Genomic DNA, 27,883 nt, shown 5'->3' with positions numbered 1-27,883 from the left:
TTCAACAGAATAAAGAAACTCTCAAAGGTTTAATTGGGGCTGGGCAATATGGCAAAAATGCAATCTCAATTAATTATTTTCCATATAAAACAATAACGATATACATTTTCATATCAGTTGTTAATGCTTCCAGATTTAATAGAGTATCCCAACAATGACTGAAGCCACAAAAATGAAAAGGTCCATTAAAAATCATAATCTATTTTCAGTGGCCGATAATTCGGTGCATCTCTAATATCAAAACACTTCGATTCTCATTGGTGTACATTTCTGCTGTGTGATTGGCTCTTAGATCATTATAAAGTAATAAAGTCCAGAGCTTATTGTTATCGACAAAAATGTTATCGTGATTGGATATGATATCGTTTATCGTTAATATCGTTCAATTTGATCTACTCCATGTCCTGAAACACATCCCCTCTCCCGCTTTCACTTCTAATTTTACTAGCAAAAGCGATTCGTTTGTGAATGAATCTTCGTTATGAACGATTCCTGTGAACCATCGATATCCCTGCGTCTTAATGTGCACATCGATATCAGATATTAACGCTTTCAGATTTAAAAAGAGTACCCCAATACTGACAAATGAGAGAGTTCATTAAATATCATAATCTATTATCAGTGGCCGATAAATCAGTGCATCTCTAATACCAAAACACTTCTAGATTTTCATTGTTGCACATTTCTGCTGTATGACTGGCTCTTAGATCACCATACAGTAAAAAATTGCAGAGCTTCCCTGCTGAAAAATCCAGCTTAAACCAGCCTAGGCTGGTTGGCTGGTTTTAGCTGGTCAACCAGGCTGGTTTTAGAGGGGTTTTGGCCGCTTCCAGGCTGGTTTCCAGCCATTTCCAGCCTGGTCTTAGCTGGACAGCCTGGGAGATGACCAGCTAAAACCAGCTTGACCAGCCTAGCAGGCTGGGAGCCCAGCCAAAACCAGCTATGTCCAGCTTAAACCAGCCTGGTCAAGCTGGTTTTAGCTGGTCATTTTCCAGCCTGACCAGCTAAGACCAGCTAAAAATAGCCAACCAGCCTAGGCTGGTTTAAGCTGGATTTTTTAGCAGGGTTATCATTGTTGTTGACATTAATTTGTTGCAATTGGATATGATATCGTTTATCGTTAATATCGTTCAATTTGATCTACTCCATGTCCTGAAACACATCCCCTCTCCCGCTTTCACTTCTAATTCTAACAGAGAGAGCGATTCGTTTGTGAATGAATCTTCGTTATGAACGATTCCTGTGAACCATCGATATCCCTGCATCTCAATGTGCACATCGATATCAGATATTAACACTTCCAGATTTAAAAAGAGTACCCCAATAATGACAAATGAGAGAGTCCATTAAATAGCATAATCTATTATCAGTGGCCGATAATTTCGGTGCATCTCTAATACCAAAACACTTCTAGATTTTCATTGTTGCACATTTCTGCTGTATGACTGGCTCTTAGATCATTATAGAGTAAAAAAATTGCAGAGCTTATCATTGTTGTTGACATAAAATTATTGCAATTTGATATCGTTTATCGTTAATATCGTTCAATTTGATCTACTCCATGTCCTAAACACATCCCCTCTCCCGATTTCACTTCTAATTTTACCAGCGAGAGCGATTCGTTTGTGAATGAATCTTCGTTATGAACGATTCCTGTGAACCATCGATTTCCCTGTTTCTCAATGTGCACATCGATATCAGATATTATCGCTTCCAGATTTAAAGGAGTATCCCAATAATGACAAATGAGAGAGTCCATTAAATAGCATAATTTATTATCAGTGGCCGATAATTTCGGTGCATCTCTAATACCAAAACACTTTTAGATTTTCATTGTTGCACATTTCTGCTGTATGACTGGCTCTTAGATCATTATAGAGTAAAAAAGTCCAGAGCTTATCATTGTTATTGACTTAAATTTGATGCGATACGATCGCGTTTCTCAGCCCAGTCTTGATGTTGAGAACCAATATATCCGTCCTTTACTTTTAAAGAAGAGAAGAAAAGACACATGGAGACCGGATGCTGACGAAAGTAATGACAGATTTAATATTCCTTAACACTATTCTTTGACAGATTCGTCATGTTTTTTTCACCCTCCATCTTTCTTTCGCCACAATAATCCCACAAAATGATGAAAAGAGAAGTCATCAGGGAGGAAAAGGAGTTCAGGAAAGGGGGAACAAGCCGAGTCATAACCACACAAAGGGAAAGAGACGAATCAAACAACGAGAAAAGGAAGAAACACAGAGTCGTGTGCGTTGGTGGAACGTTGCTACACAAATGTGAGTGAGTGTGTTTGTGTGCGAGTTGTTGAATCAGATCTGTCATTGTGGTCGTTATGTCTTTCTTCCTAAAGAACTGGACTCAGATCAGTCATTTTGCAGGAGAAGTGCATCATTTTTGCATCTACCCGGACAGGTAGACACGCCCCCAAACACACCATTGGTTGAGCAAGCTAATAATAATAATAATAAGGATAACAATAATAAATGTATTCAAAATAAATACCCTCAAAGTTCTAGATATGCTTATGAGCTTGCTTACAATCATACCTAATAATGGCTCAATTGTTTTAATATAAAGTGGCGAAAAATGATCCACTTCCCCTTTGAAATGAAGATCCAGGGTAAAAGAAAAGGTCAAAGTACATTTTAAGAGTCATTGCATGAGAAAATCAGGCAGATGTATGAAAATTTATATGTTATATGTTATATATACACACAAGTATTAGAAGTGATGTGTGAGCTTACATTTTGCTTCATTCTCTTTTTTTTATTCTATATATCTTTATTTTATTATTATATTTATATTATTATTATTTATTTATTTTTTGGGGGCTGTCTTGATCTATGATGCTTCAGACAACAATAACATCATTTATTATGACATGTTTTTGACTCTGTGAGAAAAATATATAAAGACTTTTTGATGTATTAAATAATGAAGCAATTTTTATGGAAATAAACATTCTACACATTATTTAACTTTTTATTGTACTGAAATGAGTAAAACACTTTATATTTAAGTCAATTTTTATTTTATTTGCATATTTTATTTTTTTAATAAATATTTCTTTTTTATTTTATTTTATTTTATTTTGTTTTATTTTATTTTATTTTATTTTGTTGGAATAACAGTTTTTCCTCAGCATGCTTTTGGGTCAAAGATGAACACAAATAACAGCATAAGAAAGAGAAAGTTTGATTAAAAAGCATCTAATGCCCTGGGCGAACTCCGTAAACTCTTCTTTAGAGTAAAGCCTTACATGTTTAACAATCTCAACCACAAATCTGAACACCTCAAAATCTATTCCATGTGGCAGAATCCTGCACCTCATAAACATTCCTCTAACTACTTCATTTTAAATCCTCTCTTTTTTTCAAAAATCGATGAATTTTTTTGCCTAGTTCTCATGCAATGAACCATAAAAATTACATTGGATTCATCTCATAATTATGTTGCAATATTCTTACTGTACATATATTTTCCACATCTAAATCTTAAGCTTAAATTGATAGATTGCACCTGATTAAAATAAACCTTTATTCCGTCTAAATTCAAATCCATCTAGTTAATCTCAAGGTCTGTTTTCTAAATCGTACGCATGCATGTCCACCCTTATTTTCCTTGTCAGGTCTTTCTCTTGTGCATAATCATGTTTGGTCTGTCCAGGATCCCCCTGTGCATAATATTTGGTCTATCCAAGCCTGTCCGCAGTCCAGTTCTGTTTAAATACGTATTTCAAGTGTCGCTGTTTTGTATATCAGTGCAAATAGTGCTGTTTTGATGCGTTTTTGAATGATTTAAGGGATGGTCAAGGGTAGTCGGTCGCTTCAGTGCAGTACATACTCTGTTTGTCAGTTGTGTGATTTTTTTTTTTTCAGTGTGTTGATGTCGATATCACAGAGCGCTGGGGTTTCTGAAGTTGTGCCCGGCGAATCGAGCCTGATCGGCCAGTTCCTCTTCAATCCTGGAAGGCAGAGAAAACAGACGGAGATGGACGTGGATTAATTATATGGGACGTGACAGAGAAAGAGCTGGAAGTCTCTAATCAACAGCGCTCATCAATGTAATTATTGCTTCTTTTTACGGACGCTGCTGTTTTACAGATGGTCTAAGTGCAACAGTCATTGTGCGAGTCATGTTCTGTTAAAAGACTGACGCGCCATTAAAACCAAAGGCTTTTACATTTTAAGTACACATGAAATCAAAACTAACCATATTGGTTTTCTTAACTCACATTGCTAGTTCTGTGGTGAACAATTCATCTGTGCAGGTCATTAGGGGGGGGGGGGGGGGGGGAAAGTAGTTTGCCCTTGTAATCTAAAATTAAAATCTGAAAATGTACTTCCTGTTTGTTTTCAGTTACATAATTTTAGTATTATCATCATCATCAATAACGTTACTAGTTGAACACAAAAGTTCATAACATACAAAACGAAATCATACAGATGAAATGTCTATGTTTATGCTTTGTTTGCTCGTCACTACACCTGTTCGCAGTGCAAAAGTCCATCATCTTCACATTGATTTTAGTCTTGACTCATTGCTGGTGAAGGACTTTTGTCCTAGGAGCACTGTACCAATATGGCGGCGGTATAACGCATGCTCAAAGTCTGTATGCGATATCTAGTTTATATATCTATGGTACAGTGAAAGGTGTGATTTTTGAAATAGCAAAACAATCAATAAAAGACAATAGCTATGTTTTCATCTAAAGATGCAAATTAAATTTAAGCGCAAAAGTGGAATATCGCATTAAAGACATGCGAATAAAGCAGCGTTTCCGTTTAATGAGTCAAAATCGTCACTTCCTGATTAACTAGCACCAACTATCAACAATGAAAATGGAATTTGCTGTGGTAGGAGAAGCTGCGTGAAGCTTTTCTTTATTTGATAAATTACTTGTGCCTCAGAAGACAAATGCCGAAGTGCAGTGAATGCGCAGTGGCATTTGAAGGCATGAGACGCCGAGCACAGACGCTCTTGACAGTTCTGGAGGTAATAAACACTATAACTTACACTAATTCTGAAACTGCTGATAACAAATAACAAAATCAAATGACTTTTTAAAAAAAAAAAAAAAAAAAAAGTTGTTTGTCCTTGTAATCTAAAATTAAAATCTGAAAATGTACATCCTGTTTGTTTTCAGTTACAACCTCAGATTAGATTTAGGTATTTGGCGTGGATAACATACTTAACGACGCCCCTACAGCAGTCAGCTTTGACAGTGTTATGATAACAAACAGAAATTGTGAGGAGCAGGAGGAGTCTGTAAGGTTGCTATAAAGCTGCGGTCACACTGGGCTTTTTCTCCCATAGACTTCCATTCATACACACGCGAATGCGTCAGACCGGAAACGCAGGGTCATGCGTCAAGTTTCACAGGTTGCCGCGGTGCAAAGTTCAAGCTTGGTGAACTCTGACCTGCAAAATTGCATCACTTGACTGCTTGAGGCCAATCGAGGATCAAAACATGACCTCTCTGGACAGGAATTTAAAATATGGAGCAATCGCTCGCTTTTTAAATGTCTGATCATCTTGTTTAATCCCGCCCCTTTTCGCAGAGCCGTAAGACAGAATTTAGCAACTTTTCATTTTATTTTTTCTATCTTCATTGTACATTAAATTTCATTCATTCATTCATTTTCATTTCCAGCTCATTCCTTTTATTAATCAGGGGTCGCCGCAGCGGAATGAACTGCCAGCTTATCCAACATATGTTTGGGCAGCGGTTGCCATTCCAACCGCAACACATCACCGGGAAACATCCACACACACTCACTCACACACTACAGACAATTTAGCCTACCCAATTCACCTATAGTGCATGTCTTTGGACTGTGAGGGAAACTGGAGCACCCGGAGGAAACCCATGCCAACATGGGGAGAACACGCAAACTCCACACAGAAATGCCAACTGACCCAGCCGAGGCTCGAACCAGCAACCTTCTTGCTCTAAGGCGATAACCACTGCACCACCGTGTCACCCAACATTAAAATTCCTGCTAAATATTTCCTTTGTATTGCTAACAATGTTAGCATCCTTGAAAGCTCTCTTACCTCATTAGTTGGTTGTATTTGGCGAGACGCTCAGATCTACATGGAGCTCCTGTCTTTATCTGAAAGATAAAGAGTGAAAAAGTTCACAGTTGTACTGCAACTCAAACCAAATCATTTCCTTTGCACATTTCGATGAAACAAACACGCAATTAAGGGTCCCATGGAAAAAAAAAAATGTAAAAATAGATGTTAGATTTAGTTTGTTTTAAGGACATCTATATGTTGGTGTGCTCCAAAATTTGCATTTAGGAGATATAAAACCGATTTAAACATGTAAAGCTTGCAGTATGTCACTTCACATCACCTCATACTTCAGTTTCTCATCAAATATTGAACCATCAAATTCGTTCTAGTATCTGACATGCCCCGCCCACTCAACCACTCTCACTGGCAGAGCTGTAATAAAACAAATCGCTATTGGTAGCTTTTAAAAAAGGGGAGGAGCTACACTGTCACACCCTTTTTGCACATTTCAAAGCACTTCATGGGACCTTTAATAAAGCAAGCAATATCTCCTAACAGTATAAATGGTGAAATGTGTACCTGTCCAGTGCAGAGTCCCACCACTAGATCAGCGATAAAAGTGTCTTCTGTTTCTCCGGAGCGGTGGCTGACCATCACACCCCATCCGTTAGCCTGAGCCAGCTTACATCTGAAGGAAACACCATTAAAAAGTGAGATAATGCTGATACTAAACTGTGATTGCCTGGTTGTAGTTTTCAGCCACTCACGCTTGGATGGCCTCTGTGACAGAGCCGATTTGGTTGACCTTCAGCAGCAGGCAGTTGCACGCACGGTCCTCTGCTGCCTTCTCTATCCTCTTTGGGTTTGTGACAGTCAGGTCGTCGCCAACGATCTGGATCCCCACCGAGCCTGTCATGTTAGTCCAAGCGGGCCAGTCATCCTGATCAAACGGGTCCTCGATGGACACCACTGTCAATTTTGACAAAACCAAACTTGGTCAAAATTGCTGGTATGTACAGTAGGGATGTTCCGATCGGTGTTAGGGAAAGTTACTTATGATAGTAATGCATTACAATATTGAGTTACTCCCAAAAAAGTAACTAGTTGGATTACTTAGTTACTTTTTATAGTAAGTAATGTGTTTGCTTACTTTTAAATAACTTTTTTCTGAAAACTTCCTGAGCCCAGAGCTATAGCTATATATACAGATTAATGAAAGTTTAAAGCAATGTGTACTTTTTGTTTTAATTAGTGATGTGTCCATGAACAACTCACAGTCCATGTGTTCAGATTGAGAACTTTCGAAAAAAACGAGTGCGGGATTTATTGTGATGACGCTCTTTTTAATTCAGCAATCACTTTTTTAAAGCTAATTAATAAACTAAAAAGTAACATACTGAGCAATGCGCTACGTCACTCGTTAAGCTGCGGTCACACTGAACTATTCTTCCCATAGTCTTCCATTCAAACGCACGCGAATGCGTCAGACCGAAACGCAAGCTCCTGCGGCAAGTTTCGCAGTTCGCTGCATTGCAAAGTTCAAGCTTGGTGAACTCTGACCTGCGAAATCGCATCACTTGACAGCGTGAGACCAATCGAGGATCAAAACATGACCTCTCTAGACAGAAATTTAAAATATGGAGCAATCGCTCGCTTTTTTAAGTCTAAACATCTTGTTTAATCCCGCCCCTTTTCGCAGCACCATAAAACAGAATTTCGCACGCTCTAACTCTATTGTGAGTGTGACTGCAGAATTACTGAGAAAAGTCATAGTATTAATAAAGACTATAGAATACACAAGACATGCGTCACTCGTATCTATTTGTATAGGGAAAAGTGTAACTGTCAATATGGTGAATAAAGCCCCGCCTACTACTACTAGTACATGAGCCAATCAGCGATCGCTATATGGTGAATAAAGCCTGTCTTTGCAATAGACTGATGATACTTTGGGGGAGGGGCTCGGACCAGACGTGAGTTTTTGCAGATATATTGTGATTTGGATGTTTAGAAATGAAACTAAAGAGACAGTTGTTGTTTAATTTTATTGGTGATTACTTATATGTAATGTAATCGTAAGTTTGGCAAGCAGTTTTTGGAGAAATTGATGTTTCCATTTTAAATAGAATGTCTGAACATACTGACCGAGATACTTCGCGTTTCGAAGATGGCCGCCATGTGAAATGACTTGCCTCAAAGGGACTTTGGTATTACACAACTCGTGTTACTTGTAATGCATTACCCTCAGCACTGGTTCCAATATCTGTTGACCCTTCCCGATACCGATTCCGATAACTGAGCTCAGGTTATCAGCCGATATCAAGTATTGAACTGATACCCGAATGTGTATCTGTTGACTAAATGACTACTAGCCCTGTATAAATTGACAGATTAAATTGACGGTGCGCTTCAGACTTATCCATTAATGAATGATAAACAAATACATGCAGTGAACTATTTTTATTATCTGGCATTTTGATTGTCAAACATTGGACAGTAATATTATTTACTGTACTTTACTGAAACAAGTTCTGCCACAAATCAAACATCGTTTTAATTACGCTTTTGAACTGCATTATGGTACTTCGATCTTTCTTCCGACAACTTTTAATCTTGAAAAGTTTGAAAAAGTGACTTTTATGAACATTTTTTATAGTTTAAAGTCATATATTTTCTGTGTTGGTGTTGTTTATTACGCTACGAAAACTGCCAGTACATTTTCTGTTCCTTTACAGACTTATTTCTCTATTTATATTTATTATTTCTTACTAAAAGGTCAATAAAAGTCACTTTGTTAAAAGTTAGAGTCGAATTTTCACCATGAAAGAGATCACCATCCCATAATGCAATTCACGACCGTAATAACGTAAATACTTGAATGTCAAAGTCTATACGTTTTACTGCGTTTACAATTTACCCGGAAAGTCGTTGATGAACGTCTGGTAGATCTCTAGAAGCTCGTCGCTGCTGATGTGTCTGTCTGCATTTGGAGGCGACTTGAAGTCAAGGTCGTACTTCCCTTCACGGTAAAACTCAGACGCTGCTACATCCATCCCGATCACAACTTTATCTGTGAATCCGGCCTTGTCTATGGCTGTCTTTATCAACTCGAGCGCTGTGAGGAGACAACAGAACAAAATAGCGTTGTAAAAATGATCCCTGTTTACAGTGAAAATATCTAAGATCACTGTACTCTGCATGTTAGGTCAGTAGTTGGTGATGTCACAAACTGCGAACATACTGTATGTCAGCTTTATGAAACATCATGGCCTCTTTGAGTACACTCACACGATGTCATTGTGATAGAGCAATTCCATGCAAAAGGTTTCACCAAAATAGCAAAACCCTATCTGGGTTTTTTTTTTTTTTTTGCATGGAAGGGCATCTCCTGCGTAAAACATGCTGGAATAGTTGGCGGTTCATTCTGCTGTGGTGACCCCTAAATAAGGGACTAAGTCAGGGATCACCAAACTTGTTCCTGGAGGGCCGGTGTCCTGCAGATTATAGCTCCAACTCTAATCAAACACACCTGCACAAGCTAATCAAGGTCTAACTAGGTATACTTGAAACATCCAGGCAGGTGTGTTGAGGCAAGTTAGAGCTAAACCCTCCGGGACCGAGATTGGTGACCCCTGGACTAAGTCGAACGAAAATGAATTAAAGCGTTTGTGGAACTTCATAAGATTACAGTTGAACAACTGAAGACAAATAGATTGTTTTGGTTGCTTTTCTGGACTTCATATGTTCATATTGCCGTCTATGGAGGATGAGAGAGCTCCAGGATTTCATCTAAAAATAGTTTAACTTGTGTTTCAAAGATATATGAAAAGTTTATGGGAAATTAAAATTAAATGAGGGTAAGTAATTAATAACAGAATTTACATTTTGGGGTGAACTAACCCTTTTAAAACAATGTTCATCTAAAAATTGCAGGTCTTTACCGTTACAAGAAAAGAGCATGTAGCATTGAATTACACTGCTAACTATTTTTGGAAATTACATGGTATTTAACTGTAATATTATCTGTGTTTTACTGTAGGACAGTATGTTAGTGCATTGTAAAGTTGCATCGTGAGAATTACTGTATATTTTAATTATTTCTGTGTAATTTTTATATACAGAAAAGTACATGAGACAGGTAAAACTGAAATGATGAAGCTGAAACAATATCAAAAGAGGACTCAAGCAGAGAGCCACAAGTACACAGAATACATGAGGAATTATACAAGGCACAGGTCAACACAATAGGTATTGAAACAGACTGATGGAAACCCAGCTAATGTTCTCTGTTTCTATAAAGTATACCCATTGTGTCCTATTACTGTATATTTTACAGTAAAGATAGTGCCCTGTAGAAACATATAAAGCTAAATAAATGGTGCTTTAATTGTATATACAGTATCTTTAAGTTACTAACAAACTTCTGCCAGTAAGTTGCTGTACACTACCTGATAAAAATGTCTTGTCGCCTATCCAAGTTTTAGGAACAACAAATAACAACTTGACTTCTAGTTGATCATTTGGTATCAGAAGTGGTTTATATGAAAGGCAAAGGCCTCTAGATTACACTTATTTTACCAAAATAAAATGTGATCATGCCTTGATTGCTAATTATTTAATTAGGACAGTAAGGTCTGACTTTGCTTAGACAAAAGTCTTGTCACTGAACAGAAATAATGTACAGTGTAGAGTATAAAGTCATGCCACAGTGGAAACAGAGATAATATTGTGTCTGACTCCCATGAGCTTGGAGGACTGCATCCATACATCTCTGCAATGACTCAAACAACTTATTAATAAAGGAATGGCAAAAGAAAGTGCTCCTGCAGAACTCCCAGAGTTTATCAAGATTCTTTGGATTCATCTTCAATGCTTCCTCCTTCATCTTACCCCAGACTTGTTCAATAATGTTTATTTCTTTTGACTGGGCTGGCCAATCCTGGAGCACCTTGACTTTCTTTGCTTTCAGGAGCTTTGATGTGGAGGCTGAAGTATGAGAGGTGCTATCCTGCTGAATAACTTGCCCTCTCCTGTAGTTTGTAATGTAATGGGCAGCACAAATGTCTTGATACCTCAGGCTGTTGATGTTGCCATCCAATCTGCAGATCTCTCGCACGCCTCCCTACTGAATGAAACCCCAAACCATGATTTCTCCCTTAACAAACTTGACTGATTTCTGTAAGACTCTTGGGTCCATGTGGATTCCAGTAGGTCTTCTGCAGTTTTAGTGATGATTGGGATGCAGTTCAACAGATGATTCCTCAGAAAAATCGACCTCCGCCACTTTTCCAAATGATCAACTAGAAGTCAAGCTATTATTTGTTGCTCTTACAACTGGGATTGACGACAAGACTTTTGTCAGGTAGATTTTACAAGAACTTGTTAACCATGTATGACTGAAAGCATATTTTCTTGTAAAACATATTCCTTATTTAACAACTACAACAGCAGCATAAATCATTTCACACCCCACCTTCACTGTTCTCCAGGATATTTGGCGCGAAACCTCCCTCATCCCCGACATTGGTGGCATCCTGGCCATATTTCTCCTTGATGACACCTTTCAAGGTCTGGTAAAGTTCAGCTCCGACCCGCAGCGCATCACGAAAAGACTCCGCACCCACAGGAAGAACCATGAACTCCTGCATGGCCAGTTTGTTTCCAGCGTGTGAGCCTCCGTTGATCACATTAAACGCCTGACAGATGACAGGGAGGATGTGCTTAGTCAGTTCATTTCCACAAATCATCAAGAGAAAATACCAACAGTGCTGAATTATTGTCTCGTGCACTGAAGTCATGGAACAGAGTAATGAGTTTTCTTACAGGAACTGGCAGCACTAGTTCTGTGTTTCCTGCCAGATCAGCAATATGACGGTACAGGGGGGCGCCTTTTTCTGCCGCACCGGCCTTGCAGATGGCAAGAGACACTCCAAGGATGGCGTTAGCACCAAACTGGGCTGCAGACATTATGGATGGAGAGAAATTATACAGTAGTTATATATGGATATGACATGAGGGTGAGTAATTAATAGCAGTATTTACATTTTTGGGTGAACAAACCCTTCTAAAATAGTGTACAAAAACAATGTTCGTTTAGAAATTGCAAGTCATTTTCACAAACAATTAAAAAAAAAAAAGAGGATGTAGCATTGAATAAAAATAAATTAATATGTATTTTTAAATTTTATCAACTCATTTATATGTATAAAACCCATTGTTGGGTTATTTTTGTTTTTAAATGAAACTAAGGGGCGACAAGGTGGCTCAGTGGTTAGCACTGTCGCCTCACGGCAAGAAGGTCACTGGTTCGAGTCCCGGCTGGGCCAGTAGGCATTTCTGAGTTTGCATGTTCTCCCCGTGTGTCACATCAGCAATCAAGTCCTTATAAAAGGCTGGTAAACACCCAGATTGAGGTAGAACAAAAAATCTGCCATTATATGGACTACAGATCCAGTCATGCAACCCTCACACGCACCTGTTCTGGATTTCGCAGACTGCACACACACATACAGCCGGAGGATCGTTATGATTACATGGACTTTAAATACAGCGCACTAATTAGAGGGGAATAATAGTTGGATAATAATCATGTGGAAGCGCATAAACCTAACTGTAAGCCTAAACTTAACATTAACTGTAAACGTATCCCTTAATTCTGATTGGCTGATTGGAATGTTGTTCCAGGATCAACATAGATGTCAATCCAGAAACATGTCCTACCGGTTGAAATCAGGTTGGCATTGTTTTTACAGGTGGTTTGTCAACCCCACTCACCACTGTGAAGCAAACCACCTGTAGAAACACTCCTCTCTCTATAAAAAAAAACCTATAGCACTTAATCCCCTGAGTTTCTTTGTATAGTAATGAATGTGAGTGTATAATAAGGAATGTGAAAGGTGGCATATTTGAATGCAGGGTATCATTTTCAGTCAAAAAGTTACTTTTTAGTGTGTTATTATGGCCTGTATGGCTGATATGACAAATTATTTATATGGGCATATTTTTTTTATTTTTTTTGTCATTCTAGGTCATCGAATATTTTAATAATTTACTGAAGTACAGCGCTAAGCATGCAGATGAATAAGCACATACGTAAATCACTGATTTGGAAATATCATTTTATAATTAGCATTTTGTGGAAATCCAAATGCGATTGGTCAGACTTTGATTAAAGATTACCAGAACAAACTATTATTTTCAGCAGATTAACTTTAAACAGATGAATTAAACAAGGCACAGGTGAACACAATAGGTATCGAAACAGAAAATGATGGGAACCCATTTAATGTTCTCTGTTTCTATAAAGTATACCTATTGTGTTCTATTGCTGTATATTTTACAGTAAAGATATGCATAGCGTTCTGTAAATACAGCAAAATAAATGGTGCTGTAAATGTAAATACGGTATTTTTCTGTAATTGATTTACAGTAAATTTAGATTTCACACAGCCTTTAAACTACTGTAAACCTTAAAAATATTATTTATTTTTTATATTGGACTCACATTTGTTCTCTGTGCCGTCCATTTCGATCATCATGTTGTCCAGTTTCTCCTGATCCACCACACTTATCTCCTAAAGTTCACATCATGAAGATATAAAACTCTCCAGGTTAGTAATAATAATAATACAGCGCTTGATTGATGCATGTTAAAATATGAATTCATTAACCCTGCTGCTGTCAAATGAGTTTTGTCAATCAGAAAAAAACAATCATCAATTATTCAAAGACTATTGAAGTATGTTTAGGCTCTTTAGCTTTCGCATTGTAGAGTGAAGATTAGGAAATCAAAAAGGACATGATAAGAACGAAAGAATGAAATGTGTATAATCATAATGAAAATCGAGACCTGGATAATAGGAGATTTTGTGTCTCTGCCATTGGTAGATTTGAAGCAGCTGTTCTAAAAGCTCCTGTTATAAGTAAACGGGGTTTAAATATGAAAAGAAAACATGGTTTAAAAAGTGCAGGGGTGGGATCTGATTCTGATCCCGTCTGATCGGAATCTGATCTGTAAAACAAACAAACAAACAAATAACAAATAATTCGATTAACAATTATTTAGATTTAAACTGTGAAATAAAAATCAGATTGAAAATTATTGGGAAAGAAGCGGGGAAAACATCTGGAGGAAGAAACTGCATGGGATGAGAAAAACACAAGAGGCTGTAAAATAATATAAATCATAATGAAAATGAATTAAATAACAAATGTAGCTATAGATAAGTCCATTTTAACTAAATATTGCGGATGTAAATACAAGTCTGTTTCCTATACAGTTTCCTTTATTTCACAGTCTGCTGACGTAAATAAACGTAATTAAACCTTAAATGTGCTGTATGTAAGTTTATGACTATTCAAAAGCATCAAAATACCATATTCTTCTTTGAAAATGTGTTTTCCGTGCCAGAACGTTCGCCTTTGATTGGGTCATTTAACCCTCCCACTGCCAGTTTAGCAAATTATATTTCAGTACCTCGGGTTGCTTTGGTGGAAAACAGCGTGATTCATTCACTTAGTCGTAAAGGCTCTGATAGTGTGCATCCGCGACCGAAATGCGAACGTAAATATTAGGTGAGCAGGTTACACTGTAACCCGTGTCCTAACAACATACTACATTGACGAGAATTGCAGTGATAAGCAATTCGGCTGTTTGCACCAAACGAAACACGGCAGAAATGTAAATACAGCCATTCAGAAGCACAGAATAGTGCATTCACTGCACTCCAGCAAAATGCTAATGTTTATAATCGAATTATTACATATTAAACCTTATTAAAATTATTAAATGTAGATCCTGAATCACTGATTTGTGTTGGTTTACACTCAGTCACAGTTCTAAAGTTTAATGTCAAACAGTTTATCTTATTTTCAAGATCTGAGGTGAACTATCTGCTGCTGCTTTCAGTGGTATGGCAATAAATGCCATGTGAAATGGCATTCAAACTCATATTATTAGCATTTAACACTGAATAAAGCACATGAGGTGTACCTGAGGTGATCACTGTCAGTTTTCTGTTGCTCAGCTGCAATAATTAGAAGCCATTTTTAAAATATAAATTTCAGGTGTTGGTAAGAGTAAAAACTCTTTGTAATATGGAGAATATTCCTTCTATCGCATGATGTTGCTTTTAGTTTGAACCCGATTTAAATCAGTCTTGATAGTCAGGCTCTTGTTGTCGTCAATCTGGCAACCTGCGCTTGCGTCAAGCCGTCAGTCAGAGGAGGAGCCGAGTGAACGTGTTTTGGACCATGTGCTAGTTCAACCACTGGGTGTCAAACTTACATACTGCACCTTTAATAATGTTACAATTATCATTTATATATATATATATATATATATATATATATATATATATATATATATATATATATATATATATATATATATATATATATATACATATATATATATATATATACATATATATATATATATATATATATATATATATATATATATATATATATATATATATATATATATACATATATATATATATATATATATACATATATATATATATATATATATATATATATATATATATATATACATATACATATATATATATATATATATATATATATATATATATACATATACATATATATATACATATACATATATATACACACACACATATATATATATATATATATATATATATATATTATCTTGAAGTTTAGATAAAATTTTTAATTCTATTTTTTTCAAATATTTCCCAAGTGATGTTTAACAGAGCAACCTTTTTCATTTTTTGGCTCAATATTGTAAGCCGCCCTAATCTTTTTTTTTTTTTGATTGGCTACAGAATAAATTGTTGTCTAATTACTTGCATAGTTAACCTAATTAGCATATGAACGCCTTTAAATGTCACTTTAATACTAGTATCTTGAAAAATAAATAGTAAAACATTATTTACTGTCATCATCCATTCATTTATTTTCTTTTCGACTTCGTCCCTTTATTAATCCGGGATCACCACAGCGGAATGAACCGCCAACTTATCCAGCATATGTTTCACGCAGCGGATGCCCTTCCAGTTGCAACCCATCTCTGGGGAAACATCCATACACACCCATTCACACTCATACACTACGGACAATTTCGCCTAACCAATTCACCTGTACCGCATGTATTACATACGTCACGACTTCACCGATTCTACATTAAACAGCACTTGGGAAATATTTTAAAACTAATTTTGTCTTCAAGTGCCTATGAAACCTGTGGATTATTTGTTCCTTTTTTATTTTAATTTCATAGAAATTAATCTGTTTAGCTCAGGTAATCTTTTCCAGAATTAAGCAAAAAAGAGCAGATCGCAGTTTATAATCCTTCTGGTGCTGGCTGAGTTCTGATTGTTTGATTATTTATACTAAAATGTGCTTTATTTCACTTACAGATGCAATGATGGCTGGCCCGAGAGTGTCATTAATGTGTCCGACAGCCTTCAGTACACCTTAAAACATGGGTCAAGACGGATCAAATTAAATACTAATAGTACAAGGTGTCAAAAAAAAGAGATCTTTTTTAGTTTTATCCAATCCCTGAGTAGTCTTTGAATGCTGACCTTTGCCATTATAGCGGCTCTTGTCTCCGTCTCGGAGTTCTAGAGCCTCGTAGATGCCTGTGGATGCTCCGCTGGGCACCGCAGCCCTGAACAGACCTGAAAACACATTAAACATTTATTATTACCAAATATAAATGAATTAATTATTATTTACCTTTTTTCCATTATGCTTTTAAGAAGAACTTGTTATATTTAATGGACATTTGTGGAGGAATTCATTTTTAGATGACTCCTATAGTCTGATTTATTAGCATTAAAAAACTGCTTTTATTCTAGCCGAAATAAATTTTAAAAGATTTTCTCCAGAATAATAAATATTATTAGTCATACTGTAAAAAAAATCCCTGTTCTGTTAAACATTATTTGGGAGATATTTGAAAAAGAAAACAAAAATCACAGGAGGGCTAATCATTTTGACTTCAACTGTATATTCCACATATTGTTTTGCATGGATTAGCATGTCGGCTTATGCTATTCTGCTGAGTAGAGAGACTTTATTGATTCACCTTTATCGGTTCTCAGGTCCACCTCCACTGTAGGGTTTCCCCGAGAGTCCAGGATTTCCCTGGCAATGATGCTTACAACAGACATCCTTAAAGACAAGAGCAAAAACAGACAAACGATAAGCTAAACCTCTACTTTTCTCAATGTCAGTGTGTTGTTTAGACACTGTTTATGGCATTTATTTTAAAGTAACACTCCACTTTTTAAAAAATAAGTTCCTTTACAGCTCCCCTAAAGTTAAACAGTTCAGTTTTATAATTTTTTAATCCATTCAGACATTTAACAGGTTTGGCGGGAGCACTTTTAGCTTAGCTTAGCATACATCATTGAATCCGATTAGACCATTAGCATGTCACTCAAAAATGGCGAAAGAGTTTGTATTATTTGAAGCTTGACTCTTCTGCTGATACATTGTGATGGACGAAAAATGAAACGTCTGTAATATCAGTGTGCCTGTTGTAGCCATAGTATGGCAGATTGTAAAGGTCCACCACTTGAGAGAAGTCCACTGAACACAGCCCTGTGAACTTTGGTTCTGACCACTGTTGTTCCCAAGGGTTTTTAATATTGCTGTTGCCGGATTTTTAATTGTTCACAATGTTTTCTGACAGGGTCTTAAATAAAAAAAATTTACTGGCGAGTTTCTGATGTGCATTAAATGTTATATATGTTTGTTTTTAAACGGGAATCTTATGCTAACTAATGAGAGTACAAAACAATATTGCTGCTTCAGAATATTTCAGACATATTAACATATTGGATAAGAGCAAAGCCACAGCACATGCAAACAACTGGATCTTCTGTATTAAATGAATTTGACAAAAGGCGCGCAACATTTTCACACGAGAAAGCACATTTGTATGCGGGAATGTTGGTGATTTGCTGATATGCTGCAACGGCCCCTTTAAATATGAGTAATGTCGCAAATTTTGGTGCTCTCAGGGCCAGATCGTTGTTGTCAGGTGCGCCATAGTGAACTTAGATGCTCTCGCTGTCGTTATTGAAGTGCAGTACAAACATGTAAACAACACAATCAAACTATCACCGCATTTTGTCTATACACAGACAACTGTTTGACACTTCTCTGCACCTACCGAGGCAGTTAAGGAACACAGACACACACATCATGAAATGCAGAGGTTGTTTCCCTATTCGGCATATGGTATCAAATTCCTTTAAAACTACACTTTTCGTCGGCGCCAGTGGTGCAGTGGTTAGTTAGTGGGTCGACACACCGGTGCTCACGGCGACCTGAGTTTGAATCCTGCCTCACGGCCTTCCCCTCTCTCTGCTCCCCATGCTTTCCTGTCAATACTCTCTACTGTCTTATTATACAATAAAGGTTTCAAAAAAAAAAAAAAAACTACACTCTTCCAGCAGTTCCACACATCTAATATCTTGTTTGTCAGGGCGGACATACATGAAATGTTCCAGATGAAAGTGAAAGTGCCAAAGTGCAGTTAAAGTCAACAAATTAAAAACAAAACACCCGAAATTACATGAAACTCCAGAGGAAACATGGATAGCGGGCTGAGGCAATGACATTAATTGCTGTATAATGATATATAACATGTATAAAAGGAACATTCAAAAAGCAACTCATGTAAACATCATCATTATATTTTTTTCGATTAAGGCAAATCATTTGATCACTGGGCGATTAATCGAAAAGAAATCGAAGTCAACATTCAGAACCTATAATCAATATAACTTTTCAATATAACAATATAACTTAATGTGTCACGTGACCCCACTCTGTTAAAGGCTGTGGCTGATTTCTGCAGCCACTTTGCAGCCACATCTGATCTCTGGACCAGTAGGACGATGGACTCATTCTTGACTTTGCACTACACTGACGATGATTGGAAGCTGCGCCAGAGATTCTTTAAGATGGCATATAAAACTATGAAGACAAAAAATACAATTAGGAAATAAATAAAATAATCGTTCATTAATTGTAATCGATTTAAGACGTTCAATTAATCAAGATTTTCGTTTTAAAATCACCCAGCCCTATCAATGACTGATGTCCATGTAACGTAGTCATTAGGACAATGACTACAGGTGACCATCACCTTGGTGTGTACCAAACTTTAATTAAACCAAACTTGCAGTGTGAACACACCCTTAGGCTTCGGGATTTTGACAGCTTGACTAGACAATTCACAGGAATTATTATTACCATTTGCTATTCAATAAAAAATAAGTAGTTTAAGCACCAATTCTCACTATTAGTGGTTTAATAATTGTTTATTAGTACTTATAAAGCACATATTCTGTTCTGTGTTGATCTTTTTTACATATCCCTAATCCTACCTAGTACTTAAAACCAACTACTAGCTATTAATAAGCAGCAAATTAGCAGTTTATTGAGGCAAAGTCATAGCAAACGGTTTATAAAGAATTGCGTGTGACTGGAAAAATAGTATGGGGAAAATGGCTAGACTGTGAATATTATATAATATTTAAAATATGCACTTTAATTCTACAAAATAACCCCACAAACATACACGAAGTGACCGCCATCTTTTTTTGGACTTCAGCATCTCTGCAAACGCGTCAGGAGATGTCAATCAATCTGATGGTGCCTTTTTAAAACGGCTGTGTTTTTCTGGAACATTCAGTCCCGTCTTTTGTAGAGCAGTGGGAGAAACTGCTCAAGCATCGACATGGAGATGCCTGAGCTGGCAGCCAATGGAAAAGCAGAACATGCGAAATGCATCCTAAATATGCTACAACCGACATGGGCGCGCGCACGTGTCACCTTGTTAATGCAACGGGCGACCACCAGCACCGAAAGCGGCCGAGGAGGAGGGCCCTTATTCGGGATGACACAGTGGAATGTTTGCCCGCAGGTGCTCAGGTTATGATCGAGCATCTAAATCCGGATGAGGCTAATTTGCCAATGTGTGTGTGTGAGAGAGAGTGTGTGTGGTACTGCAGCAGATATAAGGGGAGGAGGGGGCGGACGGGTGGGGTGCATATAGCGCAGAAAGTGGCGTGATGGGGCAAGAACAAGATAAATATTTTAACATGCCTTTGGCGAAAAGAAGAGCTTTCTGAAATGGAGCATCGAAGCGAGTAGTATGTAGTGGGTTGTTCACGAGCGATTCGTTTCTGTGTTTTTTTTCGCGCGCGTCACGTGACTAATATACAAATAACTCCGTACGACTCGCGATTTTTTCCTTGTTTCTTATCTTTTCCTGTATAAATAGTTGCATTTTTAATCATATTTGTGTTCATTTAGGGGTAAAAAATGTAATATTTCGATTAAACTTTGGTTAAATTAGTCAAAACTGTATGTATCATGAGCAATTCTGTAAATTGACCCACTCTTACATCACGAATTAGAACAGATTGGACACACACTGACAACACACACACACACACACACTCTGAGAGGCAATACAGAAAGAGTGTTGCAAACACATAGTGCGATATCCATCTGCCCGACCCCTTAGCCTACCAGCGGACACCAAAAAAAAAAAAAAAACGCCACCCAAAATCAAATCCAGCATCCCAACATAAGAAGTGACACCTCACGCACGAGTCGATGTCTTCCTTTTCTAACTGGAACATTCACAAATCAAGTCCGTATACAGAATAATTAGCATAATGACCTCAATGACCCCATGGCAGATGATGGAAATGAGCTGCCTAAATAGATGTCAAATAAAAAGGCTTCTTACCTGCCGTCAGTGCGTGTAGCCTTGCGAGAGGCAAGCCTGGAAGTGTGAAACTGCGGAAGAGAGAGGAAAACAGAGCGAGGGTGGGAGGAAAGCAGAATGAGAGCGAGATGAGAGGAGAAACAGAAGGGGGAGGGGATGAAAAGATGAGTCAGAGGAAGATGCTGAGAATTAGAGGGGAGAGAAACAGGAGGATGAGTAGGTCAAGGCGACTGATTAATAAGCGGGAACAAGGGACCCGGGAAGAGGAGGGGAGACAACAAACACAGGGTGCTGCAATGCTCCTCTGTGCATGACGGCTGGTAAAAATAGATGCATGGAGGAACTGGGTTTAAAAGATGCTGAATGTGCCTGCATTAGTGGCGAATGCTGAAAATGTTGAAACATATTGTTGGTGGAATGAGGATTTTAGGTTGCAGAACTTTGTGTTTTTGGTGTATTTTTAAAATGTGTTATTTTACAGGATGTTTTTTTGCAATAAAAAAAATGTATACATACAGTTCAGAATTATTAGCCCTCCAGTTAAATTTTCATTTTTATACATTTCTAAACATTATAGTTTGAATCAACCCAGGCTCATTCTGAAAACGTACCCCTATATACATTTCTGGAGAGCACCAAAACATCCCAGGAGATATGTTTTTTTGCAGTTTTTTGTTTATGCGAATCCACCAGAGGCCGCTGTGTACGCCTTTTGAGATCTCAAATTGACTTGCCGACCCACTTTCCTAAGCCCAACCGACAGTGTTTTGAAAAGCAATCCAGAAAAAGAAAAGCCCTCGCCTGATTTTTACAATGTTTTCAGCTTTTACTTACATTATCAAAATGTTATTTACTTGTTTATTTTATTTTTGGCTTTTGTTTATGTCTTACCTGCTTTCTGGAAGCGTTCTTCACTGGACTTGAACCCCGTCGGCGCAGTCAACCCTTCTCTGTGTTTCAAGACTGCGATGTATGCGCGAGCTATTGGACAAACTGGTAACAGCGGGAAAGCCGTCTATACTGAGGTAAGTGGTCAGCTGGTAAGCGAGAAAAGGAACGGCATCATATCGCCCCCTAGTGTTCATTTTAAAGACGAAATATAGCCATACTTACTTCTGGCTACATAATTCGCAATCTCCAGAAATGTATATACAGTAGGGCTATGTTTTCAGAATGAGCCTGTGTTGGTTTTAATAACTTATTTCTTTTATTTTTGCCATGATGACAGGACATAATATTTGACTAGATATTTTTCAAGATACTAGTATTCAGCTTAAAGTGCAATTTAATGGCCTAACTTAGATTAATAAGGCAAGTCATTGTATAACAATAGTTTGTCCTGTAGACAATCCAAAATAAATAGAATTGACCTTAAAATGCTTTATATATAAACTGCTTTTATTCTAGCTGAAATAAAACAAATAAGACTTTCTCCTGAAGAAAAAAAAATATTATTGGAAATACTGTGAAAAAAAATGTGAAAAATATTTTCAAAAATATAGAAAAATTCACAAAGGGCTAATAATTTAAACTTTAACTATATACTGTATAATGTCACTATATGCTGTCATAAATTTCTAAAATATCAAATTGTTTCTTAAACATGAGTAGTTGTGGGACAAATAAAGGTTTGGTTGAAAAATGGTCTGAATGACAAAATCAGATATTCATTCATTCATTCATTCATTTTCTTGTCGGCTTAGTCCCTTTATTAATCCGGGGTCGCCACAGCGGAATGAACCGCCAACTTATCCAGCAAGTTTTTACACAACGGATGCCCTTCCAGCCGCAACCCATCACTGGGAAACATCCACACACACATTCACACACACGCTCATACTCTACGGACAATTTAGCCTACCCAATTCACCTGCACCGCATGTCTTTGGACTGTGGGGGAAACCGGAGCACCAGGGGGAAACCCACGCGAAGGCAGGGAGAACATGCAAACTCCACACAGAAACGCCAACTGAGCCGAGGCTAAATTGTCCGTAGTGTGTGTGTGTGTGTGTGTGTTGATGTTTCCCAGAGATGGGTTGGCGGATCATTCCGCTGTGGCGACCCCGGATTAATAAAGGGACTAAGCCGAAGGAAAATGAATGAATAAATTACTTTGTGAAACTTTATAAATATTTAGTTTTTATTATAAAAATTATTTGAAATAAAAACATTTTACTTGAGTGTTTAAAAAAACGGTAAAATCAAAATTGACTGTTCACTTTTCTTAATACTTCATATGCTTTTTATTTTTTCAAACTATAAGACATTTTTGTTTTGGTAAACATCCGTTGATTTTCTAGTGGCTGTGTCTCGAAAACAGCATTTCATTCTCTGCTGATGTCAACATTGTGGAAAATTATTCATAAATATTTTTCGGTTAATAAATGTAGCAATTTCTTTTTACAATGTTGTAAATTCCTTGTGGATAGTCACATTCAAATTACATTTTTTTACACACAAACCAAGATCATTACAAAAGACAAAACACATTGTTGTTGACTTAATTAAACTATTGGATTTTCAATCTACCATATTCTACTAAGAAGTAAACTGTAATAATATATGTTTGAAATGTACGCATTTGAAAAGTAAAAATGCTGAATTGCTGATTTTGTGCGGAAATATGTATATTGTTAAAGTGAATACGAAACGTTAGACTGTGTTTACGAGACTGATGCAGAAAGGTGAGCGAAAGATAATCTGTGATTACGCTGTTTATTTTAATAAGATTATTTTTTCTGAGAATTGGGTCACGCTGATCTTGACACTACATACGTTCAGACTGAGATACAGAAGGTGGTTATGAGGACAACAGACTACAAACATCTTAGCCAGATACAATTACACCAACTTCACTCTTTTACATGTATCACGTTCATCCAATAGTTTTTCTTCGGCTTAGTCCCTTTGTTTATCAGCGGTCACTACAGCGGAATGAACCGCCAACTATTCCAGCATATGTTTTATGCACTGGATGCCCTTCCAGCTGCAATCCAGTTCTGGGAAACACCTATACACTCTCGCATTTACACACAAACACTACAGCCATTTTAGTTTATTTAATTCCCCAATAGCGCATGTCTTCGGGCTGTGATGGAAACCGGAGGAAACCCACACCAACACAAGGAGAACATGCAAACTCCACACAGAAACACGTAAATAACCCAGCCAGGGCTTGAACCAGCAATCTTCTTGCTGTGAAGTAACTGTTGCTAACCACTATAGATAACTAAGACTGCAGAATAACAGAGATGGGTCTGGATGCAGACCTGGTGCAGATGCAGTCTGAGCTGCATCCAATGCTTTTTAATGGGCTCACCGAACCCCACCCATCACAGTGACGTCACATGTTCCATTTGAGTGCATTGTGCCTGACATTGCATCGCTGAGTGATGCAATCTCAGCTTGCATCATAAAGGCTGCATCCAGATACTATTGGAATAATGTCACATCTTTAAAATGAGAATGATCTAAAGAACCAGCTGTAACTTGATTTCACTTATGTTATCTTGTTGGTTGATGAGTTCAGAAGAGAAGAATGAAAAACCTTCAAGACAAATTGCAGAAGTTTTTTTAAGCGTGTTTAATGATATATTACTATTATATTATTAATATATTATAAACAATATAAATGGTATTAAATGATTGTAAACCAAGGCATTTTGTGAAGTCCAAAATTCCCAATTTCGAACTCTGTCCAAAAAATCACGTGTTTTACGATATCTTTACAACACCCCCCCCCCCACCCCCCCCCCCCCCCCCCCCCCCCCGATTCCAGACATCTTATTTATAAATTTCTGTGTTTATTTGAAAGTTGTGTCACAATATCCTCCATGAGATTTCAAGAGTTCACACTTAGATATTGCTTGACAACTGTAAGCAGGTTTGGCATGCTGTCCCGGGAGAGAACCCTGAGCTCGGAGATAGTTGAGCCCAGGGCTCCCGCCAGGTCCATAGAACAAGTGAGGGGAGTACGAGATCAGGTGGTTCTCAAGAGCTCCCTTTTTTTTGTAAAGGAGAAAAGGAGGAGAAAGGGGGTGGATGGGGGGTTTCTTCGGAAAACGAAGATAAGGGAGTAAATCTAGCTAGGCTACTTATAGTGAGTTAGGATAGATCTGATTGGTTAACTAATGAGTGTAGATAGGTGGCCAGCCGCAGTCAATTATATCACTTGCTCCTCTCGAAATTAGTTTAAAAACTTCACTTAAAGTTGCCTGGGGAAAAAAATTTGGGAATCGAACTCTCTGCAGACACATGGGACAATTGTTTGACTTCAATACAGTCATGCTCAGTCAACAGCAGACACCAACTGGTTTAATTCAAGGTCATACATCGTGTACACTATACTAAAGCCAAGCTCCATAAAATCTTTCCTTCTGTCTCACCAATGTGCGATAGATGCAAAATAGCAGAGGACACGGTTGCTCATGCCTTTTGGCTCTGTCCCCTACTGAGCAGATTCTGGACCAACATATTTGACTGGTACTCCAAGGCTTATAGTACACTTTTTCTGCCAGATGCCAAACTTGCTATCTTTGGATTTTCCCTCAAACAGTGCAAGACTATTTAATGCAAGGCCTGGTGGTGGTTAAAAGATTATTGCTTAATAATTGGAAATCACTGTTACCCCCCCCCCCCCCCCCCCCTCATTCCAGAACTGGATTTCTGATATGATGTCTGTCATTCAGATAGAGAGACTCAGAATTTTAAGGACTAGCTCCACGAGAAAAATTTTGGCTATTTGAGGACAATTTCTTGATTTATTTGACAAATCTATATCTCAAGAGCAATCCACTGACCCCTCTGAGGTTTAAACTATACACCCTCTCTAGTTTTAATTGCATGTTTTGTGACTATGATGTGTGTGTGTGTGTGTGTGTGTGTGTGTTTTTTGTCACTTTTCTTTGTTGTTTTCTTTTATATTGTCTTTTGTTCGTGTAAAGTATGAGCCAATGTTTGTTCTTGTTAAAAATGCTTAAAATAAAGTAAAACGGACCCATGAAAACCCATGAAAATGGGTTTTAAGCATCAAAACAATATTAATATTTAAATAATATCAATATTATCATTTAAAAAACATATTTTGTTCCTTCGAATGTGCTCAGTTAATTTTATTCATATATTATTTTTTAGTTATTAGTAGTTTTTTTATATTATTAATAGTACTTGTATTTTATTTTTAATCAGTAATAAAAAAAATGACTATCATGCAATTTTACCATGATGCCTCTAAAATGTCACTCAGTGTAACATTCATTTAAACACCAAAAAAAAAATTCTATAATTCATTTGACGACGTATTAAAAGACCCTATTTAAGGATGAAAGTGCTAAATAATTTATTGTCTTTTTAAATCTTTATACGCTACCCTTCAAATCAGTAGGTTTTATCTAGGACATGTTTAAGCTTGAAACTAAAGATATCGAAAGAGCTCAAATTTTATTTAATATAATTTATTAATAACGCACAAATTTATGTACAGTTTACACGTGTTGATATGTTTAGATATATTCGCTATTTCTCCCCTGCTCCGTTGTTTGTGAAAGAAAAGTGAAAGAAAGAGTGTTTTGAGAGGAGTTATTGAGAGTACACATCTTTCATTGGAAAGAAACCTGAGTCAATTTATTGCCCGAATGATTTTTTGTAATTCTGATAGTAATTGCTTTACACAAAATAAAAGATTTTTGCAGCTTGTTCAAACTATTTTTTAAAAGAGCTGAATCAACACGATTCTTGAGATTTTTTTGTTGGGGTTGTTTTATGTTCAATCCACTTAAATTTGTTAACTAATTGAGTTGTGTTGTGATGACCTGAATTGTGTGGCTTTTTTTTTTTTTACAGTGTAACGTATACCAATTTAAATGACCTGTTCATTTTCGAATTGACTTTAAAATCTTGATGTTAACATTCAAAGCCATCCGCAATCTCGCCCCTCCATATTTGTCTGCCCTCATCCACATCTCTGTTCCTTCTCGCACTCTGCGATCTTCTTCCTCCCTCCACTTGTCTGTTCCCTCTTCTCGTCTTTCAACTATGGGCAACAGAGCATTTAGCCGCTCTGCTCCGCGGCTTTGGAACTCATTACCACCTGCCATCAGAAACATTGACTCCCTCACACTATTCAAATCAAAACTCAAAACCCACTTATTTAAGATGGCTTTTAATACTTCATTTTATCTGCACTATTGTTGTGTATATTTTATTATTTCTCTTGATGTTTTAGGCTCTTGTTGATTGTACGGTGTCCTTGAGATGCTAGAAAGGCGCCTATAAATAAAATGTATTATTATTATTATTATTATTAAATATAAATTACAATTACAATCTAACATTTTTATATTAACTTAGCCAGTGTATAACCTGCCAACAGTATTCAAAACGAATAAGAGCAACAATGTCTTTACGTCTCTTTTGAAATGGCTTTCTTAAAGGAAAGATATTTCATTGTTGACATCAGAGCCGAGCTGAATAAACAAATGTGTGGTCCGTTCTAGTCATGGCTTTTTTTTCAGCATGTGTCAAATTCACTTTAGCAGACGGGTCACTGTAGAGTCACAGACTGTCACATTTCTTTTGCAGTCGTACTTCAAAAAAACACAGCAGTGTGCAGTTCAGAGAAACACCCCTGTCACTCATGTAAAGCTGCTTGATTCTGTCAGTAAACACTGTAAAACCGAAGAGCTGAGGTAACTATTTTGAATACAGACTGCTTTTATGTTTTAAAACTAATATTTTTGAGTAACTTACACACACTAGCCACTTTATTAGGTACACCTTACTAGTACCAGGTTAGGACCCGCTTATGCCTTTAGAGCTGCCTTAATCCTTCGTGGCATGGATTGAACTGGAAATATTCCTCAGAGATTTTGGTCATATTGACATGATGGCATCACACAGTTGCTGCAGATTTGTTGGATGCACATCCATGATGCAAATCTCCCATTCCACCACATTCCAAAGGTGCTCTATTGGATTGAGGCCTGGTGACTGTGGAGGCCATTTGAGTACAGTGACCTCATTGTCATGTTTAAGAAACCAGTCTGAGATGTTTCACGCTTTATGACATGGTACGATATCCTGCTGGAAGTAGCCATCAGGAGATGG

General features: G+C 37.2%; 1 protein-coding gene and 1 long non-coding RNA gene across 3 annotated transcripts; one reads left to right on the top strand and one right to left on the bottom strand.

Annotated features, from left to right (window-relative positions):
• Window positions 1-39: 39 nt before the first annotated feature.
• On the top strand, window positions 40-10,278 carry LOC147832438 (uncharacterized). Of its 2 annotated transcripts, XR_015516404.1 has the most exons (3): window positions 40-2,285; window positions 3,888-4,072; window positions 10,152-10,278. It is a non-coding gene; the product is annotated as an uncharacterized LOC147832438 (long non-coding RNA). The 2 variants fall into 2 exon arrangements; XR_015516403.1 differs by lacking the exon at window positions 10,152-10,278 and having other exon boundaries at window positions 625-2,285; window positions 3,888-4,291.
• eno2 (enolase 2) lies at window positions 3,873-20,827 on the bottom strand. The gene is made up of 12 exons (NM_001003848.2): window positions 20,801-20,827; window positions 17,114-17,199; window positions 16,608-16,703; window positions 16,438-16,496; window positions 13,535-13,604; window positions 11,854-11,987; window positions 11,504-11,726; window positions 8,948-9,145; window positions 6,798-6,999; window positions 6,610-6,718; window positions 6,067-6,125; window positions 3,873-3,973 (listed from the first exon to the last, which is right to left on the bottom strand). Exons 2-12 carry the CDS (start codon window positions 17,196-17,198, stop codon window positions 3,904-3,906), a joined length of 1,305 nt encoding a protein of 434 aa, NP_001003848.1. The 5' UTR covers window position 17,199; window positions 20,801-20,827; the 3' UTR covers window positions 3,873-3,903.
• Between the last annotated feature and the right edge of the window lie 7,056 nt (window positions 20,828-27,883).

Source organism: Danio rerio, chromosome 19 (assembly GCF_052040795.2).
Source record: "Danio rerio strain M-AB ecotype USA chromosome 19, GRCz13ab, whole genome shotgun sequence".
In the NCBI taxonomy this organism is placed as follows: domain Eukaryota; kingdom Metazoa; phylum Chordata; class Actinopteri; order Cypriniformes; family Danionidae; genus Danio; species Danio rerio.
Note: the sequence above shows the minus strand (reverse complement) of the source record. Positions and strands in the feature narration are given on the sequence as shown.

Bases quoted from the DNA above. Each gene is read 5' to 3' on its own strand.
- eno2 (NM_001003848.2), bottom strand. From the start codon at position 17,198: ATGTCTGTTGTAAGCATCATTGCCAGGGAAATCCTGGACTCTCGGGGA. The intron at 16,497-16,607 runs GTCAGCATTCAA...CCATGTTTTAAG, and splicing joins GAGCCGCTATAATGGCAAAG to GTGTACTGAAGGCTGTCGGA. The intron at 11,727-11,853 runs GTAAGAAAACTC...GTCATCTGTCAG, and splicing joins AACTAGTGCTGCCAGTTCCT to GCGTTTAATGTGATCAACGG.